The following is a 13026-nucleotide window of genomic DNA, read 5'->3' as shown; positions in this document are numbered from 1 at the left end:
TGCAAAAATTCCCGATGCCCTTTCCCCCTTCTCATAATCATTTCCTGTCCTATCTTTTCTATAAATGAAAGTGGCAAAAAAGTCACTAAAAATCTGTGTGTGGTTCCAGTGAAGTTTTGTCCTAAATCTGTCTGCTATGGTGAGTAAAGGCTGAACTTCATCATGTTAGCTAAAAGGGCTCAGCTGAGACTTGGATTTAAAGGGTGTTTTGGAACAGCTCGGCTCACATGTGATTAGAATAATATCCCTAGATGATAGAGTCAGATGAGCTATGTTTTTGTCCAATACAAATGTACTAATTTTTGCATTGAAAAAGTAATTTCAGCTTGTGTTTTTTTAAACGCCCCCCCCCCCACTATATACGAATATATATGCATATATGTCGAGCAGTTTAATGAAATCACATTGGAAGATCCAAGAATTTCAACCAAAATTTTTTTTTTATTAATAATAATAATCCAAACATTTGTACTAGGTATACTATACTCAAATCTCTACAGACATTTTCTCTAAACTAATAGTGAATTTAGACTTGACACACTTTCGGAGCCATTGTGTGTTCAGGGGCCTCAAAATGCTTTGCTTTTCCTCTCCGCCAGAGAAAAATCCGTAAGGACACAGAGTCGGCATGCCACAAAGGGTTCATTCTCTCCATATCTCTCCAAAGTCATCCTGGTGGCACTTTTAACTGCCTGCAGCTTTACTCCCACAGCTATCAATCAAAAGTGTCACTTGCTGGCTGATAAACACTGAAAACCATGTTATCTGAGGAATTATTGAAATAAACCTGAGCACAAACATTTGCACAATCTCCTCATTCATTTGCCCATTGGCAACCAACTGATTAAGCTAAACATGATTAAGTAAAAGTGTACTTGATTAGATGAATACTGATTCCTAAGAAGACGGGAGGTTATAGAACTACCCCTAATATTTGTTCAATTGTTTCATAAATAAAAAAAAAAAATTTTTTTTTTTTTTTTTTTGCTTGGTTGTTACAACTACTGACACCATATTTAATTATCAACTATTTAAGCAAAATAATACCGATATACCGTTTAATGTAAAAACATTTAAGTCTTTGATAAAAATAAATAAACGTTATTTTCAGGTTTTCCACAGTTTTTGACCACAACATTTTCATGATTTTTCCATTACTTTTCCAGTCGTTTGTTATTAAAAAGAGCAATTTTTAGTCAATTAAATATTTTAGAACCAAAAATTTATAGTCACCATAGAAATTCTCAATACGTTACCAGGTCAATTCATGTTAATGATTAAAACCTTAAAGTCATGAAAATCACATTTTTAAAACTCTTCTGATTTTTTCAAGTTTTCCATGACCGTGGGAGCCCTTTATTTTAATTTTATTTTCACTGCATGGTGATACATTGAAAAGCCCTACAATTTTCTTTTTTGAATGTAAGAGTTTTGAAAGATAAATGTGAACGGGCTGTGATGGATTGAACTTTTTATAGGTCTATGATGTGTCATTATTGGAAACAAACTTACCCATTTCCTGGGTCTTCCTCTGGGTCTTTTCTCCCCTGTGGTCTCAGCTTTCTGCAAATGCCAAATATCATGAATTAGTGGTGGCATTTTATCAAGTGCTTTAAACAAAAAAAAAATTCAGACACACAATTTGTCACAACATTTATGTAGTCATTTTCATATATGGGCACAGAAGGAGAGGGTGAAATGTTGTGGCTCCATTACCTTTAAAGCTTTTAATGCACAGAGAGTTGTGTCAGGTATATCCGGGCCTCCAACAACGAACTGTTTACATTGCTCAAGTTCCTGGTCTGTGTAGAGTAATATTTCACTGAAGGAATTTTATGCCATTCAAGTGTAAATAAGAGCACTATTATCAGCAGCACCACCCAGATAAGAGCCATGAGAGACATTTATGGGGTTTCTATCACAGCAGGACTAACTAAATAATAGGGGTGCACTGAAGTTGAATAAAAGTCTAAGAGCCGAGAACTCAAGTTAAAATAAAACACCTTCTAATATCTTTCTTGCTTAAAACTGCATAATCATAAACAAAGGGACTTCCTATTAAGAAAGGGGGGGAAAAAACTCTGTTTTTTCTTTTCTTTACTTTTCCGCAGTTAGACTTTAGCACAACATCCTCCATCAGTAATGTTTTGGAGCCCATATTTGATCTGACGGCTGTCTAACTACACCGCAGGATCCCTATACGAGGGGGTCGAAGCCAAAACAGAAGCGTATGACTTCTCCAACTCCGTGTATTTGATTAAGAATTCCTAACAGACACTCTTCGTTGTTCAGGCAACAATCCTGCCACCCTCTGAAAAACGCAACTGAAATTATTTGACAGGTGGAAGTAGAAGAATCTTGCCCTGCGGGCTTGTACGATGGTGCCTTCCCACCGCGGTCAAAGACAATTAACAAGACAAGATGCGTTATAGTATATAAATTTTCTTCTGCCCATGGGCTTTTGTCATGGAGAGCCAAGGAAACCGAACTCAAATCAAAAAACATTATGAATTCTGCAAATTACCTAGGAAGGGCAGGTGTCAATGGTATCACGTTTGTCAGCAAATTACACCCAACTGAGCAAGATACAAATCAATGCTGGTAGAGACTGTGTGTGTCTCTAACATATTAACAACACCAGAACTCCTAAGGATTAGACTAATGTGAGAATTCCAAGAAGATATTTAACCAAGTTACTAATAGTGTCACAGTAATGAGGGATCCAGAATCAAGAGTGAACCCTGTCAAGCTTTTTAATAGTGCAAAGTTACGACATATGGATCACCAATTTCTTTTAAAAGTCAACATGAAAAAACAATCACAACCAATTTGTTCCATAACGTGACTTATTTCCACGTGAAACAGTATACTCAAGCGAAAAAGAATGTAGGACGGATTTGGATTTATCCTTTGGTAAAACTGGGCACTCCATACCAGAGGTTGCAGTCAATTGAGGATGACAATTCCCCTTTTGAAACATCACTTACACCCATTGGTTAAAATGTACAAGGCCTAGTGATGTCAGAGGCAAGTTATTATATCTGATGAAAGATTACAAAGACAAACTTTGGAAAACATTCACTGATGAATTATGTACAATAAGACCTGGAAGGTGTATTAAGAAATTAAATAGGGTTAGTTTTTATTTCATGAAGACTTAAGAAGTTAATAAAAGCAACATATGTCACAAACAAGGTATCTGTTCACATGTCTTGACTTGATGTTTCTGAAAAGATGTTGAAGTTTGGAAATTTGAACCCCTATTCTTATGTTCTGAATAAAGAATTCGACAACAGCATCTAAACCACATCGGAACGTTGTTGTTTGTGATGTATTTAGCCCTGTTTGGTTCGGTCTGTTTGCCCTGACTAAGTATGCAGGCATTGTCAAGGCTCACATTACCATCTCTCCAACAAACACAGTTTATTTTGAATACCCCAAGGACGCTTCGCTGTTCAGCAAAGGCATGATGGACTGGAGAAACATAAACCTTAGCATCAGTTCTTGCCAAGAAAGAACATGGATGCAACTCAGGGTCAGCGGTCAGCCAATTCCAACAACCAATTTTTTGTGTCCTACACATTTCACTGGTGTTTCCCTAACAAATGGCAAATTTATCAGTGTAGACATGGCCTAAAGTTGGATTTAGATAATTGGAAACATAACTGTAATTTTCACACTTACCCAACAAACACCAACAGAGTTAAAGCTTATGTAATTTCTGCACCACCAAACGGAATTGAAAAAATAAACGTAGCTTTCAAAAGCTTTCTGAATATGCCCCCCCATGTGCCATTGGTCAAACAAAGAGATAGCCCCAATACAACAATAGTATTGCTCAAAACAAACAGAGCAATTTTCATAACGCCACAGAACCACAGTGCTTACAGTTTGAGAAAATTAAACTATGAAAAGATTTTTGCGTCCGCCCACACTGTTTTCAATGGTTTTTCTATGCAAACATGCTCTTGATTGACGTCTTTGACCGTTGCGCCATCTGTCACTGTTTTATCTGCATTTCGTGTGGAAGCCTCAAATTTTTTTTATTCGCTGTGTCAAGTTAATAAGAACTTCAACTTTTAAAAACGTGTCTCGTGACACCTGCGTTTTGTACTATTAGTTGCGCTGCATCTATTGTTTTTGCCACAAGAACGCATTTGGTCTGAACAGTCCCTTATCTAAACAGCAGTGTGGCCGATTGCCAATATATTGCCAATTTAAACACTTATTTGAATACTTATTTTACAAGATATTCCCTCAATATTCACTTAAAATTTAAAACAGATATTGTTTACCATCCACTGACAAGATTTTGGAACGGACAGAATTGGGAACCACAACTTCTGTTAATCGGTCAAAAGGACACGATTATCGGCCAATAATCTAAAAAAGGCCAAATATCGCAAGATTACTCTGTCTGACAGATTTATTGAAGCTCTGATTAACATGAATGGGTTTCCCTTCATTTCTATGATTTCGCATAAGAATTCGATCATTGGGCTTGTGTTTTTATTGTGCAGTGACAGAAGTTGTCAAAGACACAACCCCTTGAAAAGCATTCTCTCTCACTCTGTGTGACTTTGTATTTATTCTCTGTCTGTCTTTCTTGGGCCAATCAGTGTCTCCCTTCCCTCAGTTCTCTGTTGGGAATGCTGCATTTTTAATTAGGAGATTTAATGGTCTGCAAGCCGACACCCTGATCAATTAATCATGCCTGTGTTTGTGTGTCTCATCCAGCCAAGTCCCATGTCCACAGCAGACACACGCCTGGCCGCTCACTGTCCTCTTTGACACCAGGACATCCTGGCATGCGAGTATGTAGGAAGGGAGGGGCAGTATCGCCTCTTGCCAAGCTCACTTTTGCGAATGGCCAGTTTAAAATAAGCCCCTGGTACCCTGTATCAAGTTCCAACAATGACTGGTCAACGGAAAATATTCCAGTTAGTCGATAGGGCCACTGCACTGACGAAACGATCAGAGTAGGGTGGAAACTGCCAGGTTATATCTGTTGACAGAAACAACCATGTTAATCACCACTGAGGTGTATCCTGACACGTTTAGCCTGGATTGGTCATTTGATACAGTTTCTATGGATTCAATTAAGGGCTGACAATGGCGGAATTTATAATGTTTCAATTGAAGTTAAATTCAAGTTAAACTCAACTGACAGCATTTGTGGAATAACATTGATTACCACAAATTATCAACTCGTCCCTCATTTATTTAAAAAAATATTGCGGTTACAGTATGTCACTTTCAATGGAAGTGAATGGGGCCAGCACATAAATATTAAAATATCGTAAATTTTTTTGACCATTTATTCAGATCCAAGACTATGCGGTTTCTTAGGACAGTTTCACGTATCAACAGTAGACTAGATAAATTATGCTGGGAGTTCCACTTTGAAAATAAAACCAGCAGGTTTCTCACCATACAGTACTTTATATATAAGGGCCCCTTTCTATATAAAAAAGTTTTCAGATGGTACCTACTACTTTGTTTTAGCAAGTGCAGCATCCATCTGGGAGTGAGCCTGAGAAGGAGAGCTTTTAAACCAAGGGCCGAACACTCCATCCTCTTATGGAGGTCTTTAAAGTGTTAGAAGACACTAAAAATGACTGATCCTGGGTTTGGACTGATTCTTGCGAAAAGGGTCTCTAGCGAGGCGCCTTGCTGATTTTGACTCCTTTCATCTCAGAAGATTTATCAGTCCACTGTATATTATAACAATGCCAAACAAGACGAAATGGGATTACGCTGGCAGAAAAGTGCCCGGGACTTTCAAAGCAAGACATTAATGCTAAAGAGAGGGGTCTGAGCTGTCTGAGAGTTATTAACACGGACTAATTCGGCAAATTTCAGCTCTCCTCGATGGCTTGGAGATCAGAATTACATAGTAGTTCTTTTAAAAACAAATGCACTGACAGTTAGGGAGTGGAGGGACTTCCCACAAACATATGCCAGACTAGACCACACACACAGGAGTGAGCGAGGCAGAAATGTTAATGACTTCATCACGAAACGCTCTCCAGAACAACCCCTCTTTAAAGGCATTCCCAATACATAATACAGAATACAAGACAGAATTCTGCAATTAGAAATGCTGACAATCACATTCAGCTAAACTGCTGTGCGCCAACTAAATCTTCTGTGATGCTGCAATTTGCTTTTCTGTTTACATGGGCATTAGCCATGGGATCAGAGCTCTTTTAGCAATATGCAACAGAACATGCTCTATACTCCCCGTGCATGCATGAGTTTGTATGTATGTGTGCACGCCTGCATGTCTGTGGTCCTCTCACATACAGTATGTGTGGTAATTTGCCTAAGGGGAGACAGAGTATTTATGTGTGCGAGCAAGTGTGTGTGTAGAATTCACTACTACTTTAAGGTGTCTAGGTCAGCAGGGGGGAGCTTAGCGTTTACTGCTGTGCTGAAACTAGTGATGGGCTTGGGTCACTGTTTGGCCCAGGGTGTTCGACTTACCCATTCAAATGGGCGACATTGACATTTTGTAATGGAAACATCAATGAGGCATTCCCCCACATTCACGCACACATACATGTCCCGGATGTTGACACACTTCACATGTCATTAAAGGAATATTCCGGGTTCAATACAAGTTAAGCTCAATCGACGGCATTTGAGGCATAATGTTGATTACCATGAAATTTTCATTTTGACTCTGTCCTTTTTTTTACTAAAAAAGCAAAATCTGGGTTTCAGTGAGGCACTTACAATGGAAGTGAATGGGGCCAATCTGTAAACGTTAAAATGCTCACTGTTTCAAAAGTTTAGCCACAAGACATAAACAATATATGCGTGTTAACATGATTTTATTTAGATTAACTGGCTTACTAACTTTTTCTTTGCAAAATTATATCCAATTTTACAACTTCGTTGCCATGATGATGTAATGTCAACAATCCCTAAAACCCTAAAATGACAATTTAAACAACTTTAAAGCTCAAATAATACATGAGTTTTTACACACACACACACTCACACACACACACACACACATATATATACACTACCGGTCAAAAGTTTTGAAACACTTGGCTGAAATGTTTCTCATGATCTAAAAATTTTTTTGATCTGAAGGTATATGCTTAAATGTTTGAAATTAGTTTTGTAGATAAAAAAATAATTGTACCAACATATTAATTTATTTCATTAAAAAACTAAAATTTAATAAAAAATAAAAATAAAAAAAAACAGTTTTTGAAATGGATGACTTGGACCAAATAATAAAGAAAAGCAGCCAATAATTGCCCAACATAGATGGGAACTCCTTCAATACTGTTTAAAAAGCATCCCAGGGTGATACCTCAAGAAATTGGTTGAGAAAATGTCAAGAGTACATGTCTGCTAATTCTAGGCAAAGAGTGACTGCTTTGAAGATGCTAAAATATAACACCGTTTTGATTTATTTTGGATTTTGTTTAGTCACAACATAATTCCCATAGTTCCATTTATGTTATTCCATAGTTTTGATGACTTTACTATTATTGTAAAATGTGAAGAAAAAAAATTATAATAAAGAATGTGTTTCAAAACTATTGACCAGTAGTGTATATATATTTACACACACACTATACTGTATATACAGTGTATATATATATATATATATATTAGTATATATGTATACAGTGGAGTATACAATGAGAAAAACAAATGTAGGGCAGGACTTTATTTTATCCATTGGGGGTTGATAGGACATTGAAAAGTTGTCTCTGTATGACAGGTTGTTGAAAGGGAAGGGATTAAAAATAAAAAGAGCTTGGTGATGTCAGCCGAACAGCAAAAGATGTTTCAGAGGCGGCGCAAGTTATTATAGTTTGATCTAAGATTACGAAGACATTTTTTTTTTCTTCTTTGAAATAACGTGCACTTTGAATCTTTCAAAATAAGACAAGGAATGTGTATTAACCCCAAAAAATATTTTGTACCCTGGAGGATACAAACATTTAAGAGGCTGGGGAAAGGAGCAATAAATGTGTGTCGGTCAAATTTTTTTTAATGAAAAATATTGAAAAGGGGATCTCTGCAAATACTGAGATCATGTGACTGAATATAAAGTCTGGCCTCAACTTGCAGTCTTTATTTAAGAGTAACATGACAGCATTTTTTGAAGCATTTAAGGTAGCTGACCTTGATGCAAATATACCTTTGTTTTCAGTGTTATTTTCATGATTCTACAAGCTGTAAAATTGACAAAAAAAGCAATATTTTAGAAAATAACATGAAAATTATGTGTGCCCTAACGTGTTGGAGGTAAATGAATAAATTTTCAGAGATACCTTTATATTCTTGACATTTTTTTTAAGGGAAAATAAAAAAAGGAGCAATTTTGATTTTATGTTGACTAATATTCCTGATCCTATTGAGTCGTGTTTTAATAGTACTATAAATATAATAAAAAGGTTAAGATTACACAAAGAAAGTGCGGTCAGATAAATTAGTAGACAGACAACTAAAAATCAATAATCAGTCAATTAAAATTGCTTATGGCACTAGCGCTTGATAGAATACAAACAAAGTACACCCCAGATCCGGTGTGCTGGTGTTGATAGTGTCAGGAATATAGTGGGAGGGTTAAGAAAACACACAAACAAGTGTGTCTGTGCTTCTTTCTGTTAATTTTTCACCAGAGCTGAATGAGGTGCTACAGAATGTGTCAAGTGTCTGTGTGTGTATGCATGTGTGTGAGTGTTTTTGTAACTGTTAAGGTGTGCAGAAAGTAGCCTGGTTTCTCACCTTCTGCGCTGCTTTGGAGGGGCCCTTGTTCTTGCTTCCTTTGGGGCGTCCCCTCGGTCGTTTGGGGACAGGCTCTCCTGTGGGTTCCTGAGGAGAGGAGGTGAATGCAGGCCATGAAGACAGGAAAAAAGCCACAGCCTAACGCCGGCCCCCCTCAACCAGCATATATACCCTTCGCCCTGCTGCCCCCTCCCCACACTCAGGACAGGGTCCCTTTCAACCATGCACACATTTACTGGTAGTCTCCCCTTCACTTGTGCTTAACGAGTGAAGAACAAAGGAATTGACAAAGGTTGTTTGTGCACATAGGAAGAATAATATGCATCATTAATACCTGCACAGACAACAATAAAATTTGACATGTAATACGAAAAATGTATAATGCAAAGAAAATGTGTATGTAATTTACAGGTGGTTGCAAAAATGGATAGGGTGGATTAAAAAAAACAAAAAATGCACCCTATGTTTATATACAGTATAGTATTATGGCAGAAAATACCAGGGTAACAGTCACACAATGTTTATGTCCTTATACTACAATAGAAATCTGAAATGTTTCTTTAACCATGTGAATTTTTTATTTAAAATATCAAAAATGTTAACATTTTTACATTCATACATTAGTTGAATGGGTGATTTTATTTTTTACCCCATTCATAAAACTCCTCCTGGTGAATACTTGCAATAAGATGCATTGGAGTGACTCATTGGTGAATTACTTTAGATAGTGAATCACATCCTTTAAAGTATCAACATGCTCAAATCAAGCATTTTGAAGGATGTGGTAATGACTAAACAGTTAGATGTTCAGTGGCATTACATTTTAATTGTATGCTTGTTATAGTAACCATTGAACATATTAGCGACCTATTCAAGAGAAGTATCGTTTATTTCAACAGGTACATTTAAAACAACACCGATTTATTTCTCTCTGCCTCTACAACACAGCATCAGAGTAACAGTATGTGTATATGTGTGTGTGTATTATATATATATATATATATATATATATATATATATATATATATATACACACACACACACACACACACACACACACACACACACACACACACACACACACACAGGGTTGGGAGGGTTACTTCTGAAATGTATTCCACTACAGATTACAGAACACATGCTGTAAAATGTAATATATAATGTATTCCGTTAGATTACTCAAGGTCAGTAACGTATTCTAAATACTTTGGATTACTTCTTCAGCACTGGTAGATTTTTTCACTTGTTTTGACTATAAAAACTCTGGCAGTACAGTAAGACAAAATACACATGTTAAAAATACATTCTCTGAAAAACCTAAATATCTTATGCAGTGTTGTTTCTACAACAAGATAAATCAAATTGATCTTGTTTTAAGGATTTTGAGATATTTTTGCAGGAAAACAATACAAAAATTATTATCAAGAATACGATTTTTGCCCTAATATCAAAGGTCTTACTAGAAAAAAAGAAATTATGATCCAACGTGAATTTTCTTGATAAAAAAAATATGATCGTGCCTGGTAATGTGCATGTAAAATGGCTAGAAATAGCATTTTAGCTTAGCATAAAGCTGACAATTTACACTATGTTTATTTCTATTTCTTCTGCTCCAAACTTACTTCTCTGTCTGCTTGTATGAATGAAACACATCATAAGAAAGTGTTTCACCGCTGTTCAAATGCACTTTGGATCGCACCATTTATATATATATATAAATATTTTCCATCTGAAAGGACTAAATATTAAATGAAAAAAATGACAATAAAATGCAAAGTAATCTCTTCAGTAATTAAAATACTTTTTGAATGTAACTGTATTCTAATTACCAATGATTTAAATTGTAACTGTAGTGGAATACAGTTACTTATATTTTGTATTTTGAATGCGTAATCCCGCTACAAGTATTCTGTTACTCCCCAACACTGTATGTATGTATGTATGTATATATATACACACACACACATATTCATATACATGTATATATATGTGTGTGTGTGTGTGTGTGTGTGTGTGTGTGTGTGTGTATATATATATATATATATATATATATATATATATATATATATATATATATATATTAATCAAAATGATTTTAAAAAAATGCAACTTGCCAGGAGAAATATAACAAAGTAACAAGTGATTGCTGAAAATCACTGGGTGGGCTATACATCATTATACAACCCTAAATACTTGTATCGGTTTGTTGACTATTCAGAAGCAAACGGCAAATTTGGTTTGGACAGCTGAAATGTTTCAAGCAAATTTACACAATCAAAATTGTTTAGATCTCATCACAACAACATTGTATGTAAGTTTTAGAGCAGAGGACCTATAGCCAGCGCTATACATTCAGTCAGCCCGTAGACATACTCTACAAGAGTAACTCAAACTTCAAATGCACAAAACACACAGAAACTAAATAATTCGTACTAACTACACCTCATTAAATTGGCCATGTTTAAACACGACCACCACCATTCTTAAATAAAAAATAAATAAACACTTGACTCCAGTAGGCTGTAACGTATAAAGCACAAACAGCCGCGAACACACTGACCTGTTGCGGTTTCCTGGGTCTGCCCGGTCCCCTCTTCGGTGGCTCGGCCGGGGTGGGCTCGGGCTGCTCCTGCGATCCTGAAGCTTCGCCGGCGGCTTCCTCACCACTAGCGCTCATCGTGTGTGTGTGTGTGTGTGTGTGTGTGCGAGTTTGTACTAAACAAGAGTCTCGCGCACCTTCTGTTACTGCAGCACGAGCGCTCAGTCAGCCGCGCTCACCGGACGTCCTGCTGCTGTAATCCGCGCTGAATCAGAATCAGCAGCACGCGCTTAAAAAAACAATGCAAAGGGGATGCCAAATGTAAAAATTAAACGCGCGCCTTTCGCGGTACTGTGAGAAGCACGTGCTGCCTCTTGGTTGTGAATCTGTCGCGCACACACATGCACAAGGAAAAAAAAATCTCTTTAGATTTGGGTGGGGGTGGCTTTCAGTCATAAAATAAGCCCATGGGTGATCGATTGGAATTTCAATCACCGTCTGTGCAAACGAGAGGGAACTTGTGACAGTGCACTGTCAAATCAACACTACTGGTGCGAGTAATTCAAGAATTTGCGGGGTTAAGACTTTCTATGCGGATTGGTTTATGCAAAAAAAAAAAAAAAAGATTTTAAATGCATCCCTGCTGCCTACACAGAAATAGTAAGTACAGTGACTGGGGATGAGGATGAGGTATATACATTTATATATATATATATATAAAATAATAATAATAATAAAAAAAATAAATAAAAAAAAAAAAAAAAAAAAAAGGAAGAGAAGGGAAGGGAAGGTATGAAGGCGAAAGTCACTTTTCCCGTGGGTGAATAACACGATGAGGAAGGGGGCACGAAAGGCGCAAAGAAAGAGAGAGAGCGAGAGAGAGAGAGAGAGAGAAAGAATTGAACAACAGCCAGAAAAAAAAAAAACATGACAAATACTGCGACGCTAAGAGGAGAGACCACATTGAGACAAACTCACGTGTCCAGCACCATTCATTTAACTGGCTACACGCCAGAGAGTTTAAAGAGACAGTACATTCCACAGATGTTTTTTTTTTTTTTTTTTTTTTTTTTAGATAAATGTAATTAATCCACCAACTTCATCAGCTAATGTAATATGTGGTTAATTACCACTACTGTCATATTTTTTGTAGACATCCGGATACTGATTGGTCAATGGCTGATATTACTGTGCAGCACACCATCACTGACCATTACACTTGTTGCACAGTCACGTTCTGTTACAAGGTTCTACTCGGAGCTGTCAACACTTAAAACGTCAAAACGGCTTTGCTATTGTTAACAGCAAAATATTTATCACTACATCAATTCATTAATTCACCTTGATATGTTGTTAAGAACAAAGAAAACACTCCAGGTAAAGTTGACATAATAAGATGGCGCATCAAACAGAAATATGTGTTCACTACCTTTAATTGTTGATACTGCTGCCATATTGGTTCTTAACTCATGACTGTCATGTCGGAGCTTTCATAGAATTCTGAGTTTATTCCGACATGATGTAGATGCACCAATAAAATTCTGAGTTTTCAGCCTGTAGTCATGAGCTCTACAAAGACGTGAACGCTTTTTACTAGGGATGGCCGATACCACTTGTTTTCTTTTCGATCCGACACCAAGTACTTTTAGAGAAATATCACCGATATCATACCGATATGATACCTCTATTAAATTGAAATTTTACAAATTCTTTAGATAAAATGAGTA

At 36.7% G+C, this 13026-nt stretch overlaps 1 protein-coding gene across 1 annotated transcript in view; it reads right to left on the bottom strand.

The window, feature by feature from the left end:
• LOC127435001 (high mobility group protein HMGI-C-like) overlaps nucleotides 1–11876 on the bottom strand; it is a 48443-nt gene extending 36567 nt beyond the window's left edge. Inside the window, exons 1-3 of the mRNA XM_051688093.1 lie at nucleotides 11321–11876; nucleotides 8761–8847; nucleotides 1513–1563 (exon numbers count right to left, since the gene is read on the bottom strand). Coding sequence (XP_051544053.1) covers nucleotides 1513–1563; nucleotides 8761–8847; nucleotides 11321–11437 — 255 coding nt within the window. The 5' untranslated portion in view covers nucleotides 11438–11876. The remainder of the gene's footprint in view (nucleotides 1–1512; nucleotides 1564–8760; nucleotides 8848–11320) is intronic.
• Between the last annotated feature and the right edge of the window lie 1150 nt (nucleotides 11877–13026).

This window comes from Myxocyprinus asiaticus, chromosome 45, assembly GCF_019703515.2.
Source record: "Myxocyprinus asiaticus isolate MX2 ecotype Aquarium Trade chromosome 45, UBuf_Myxa_2, whole genome shotgun sequence".
NCBI classification, from domain to species: Eukaryota; Metazoa; Chordata; class Actinopteri; order Cypriniformes; family Catostomidae; genus Myxocyprinus; species Myxocyprinus asiaticus.
The sequence above is the reverse complement of the archived record's forward strand: the minus strand, read 5'-3'. Positions and strand labels throughout refer to the sequence as shown.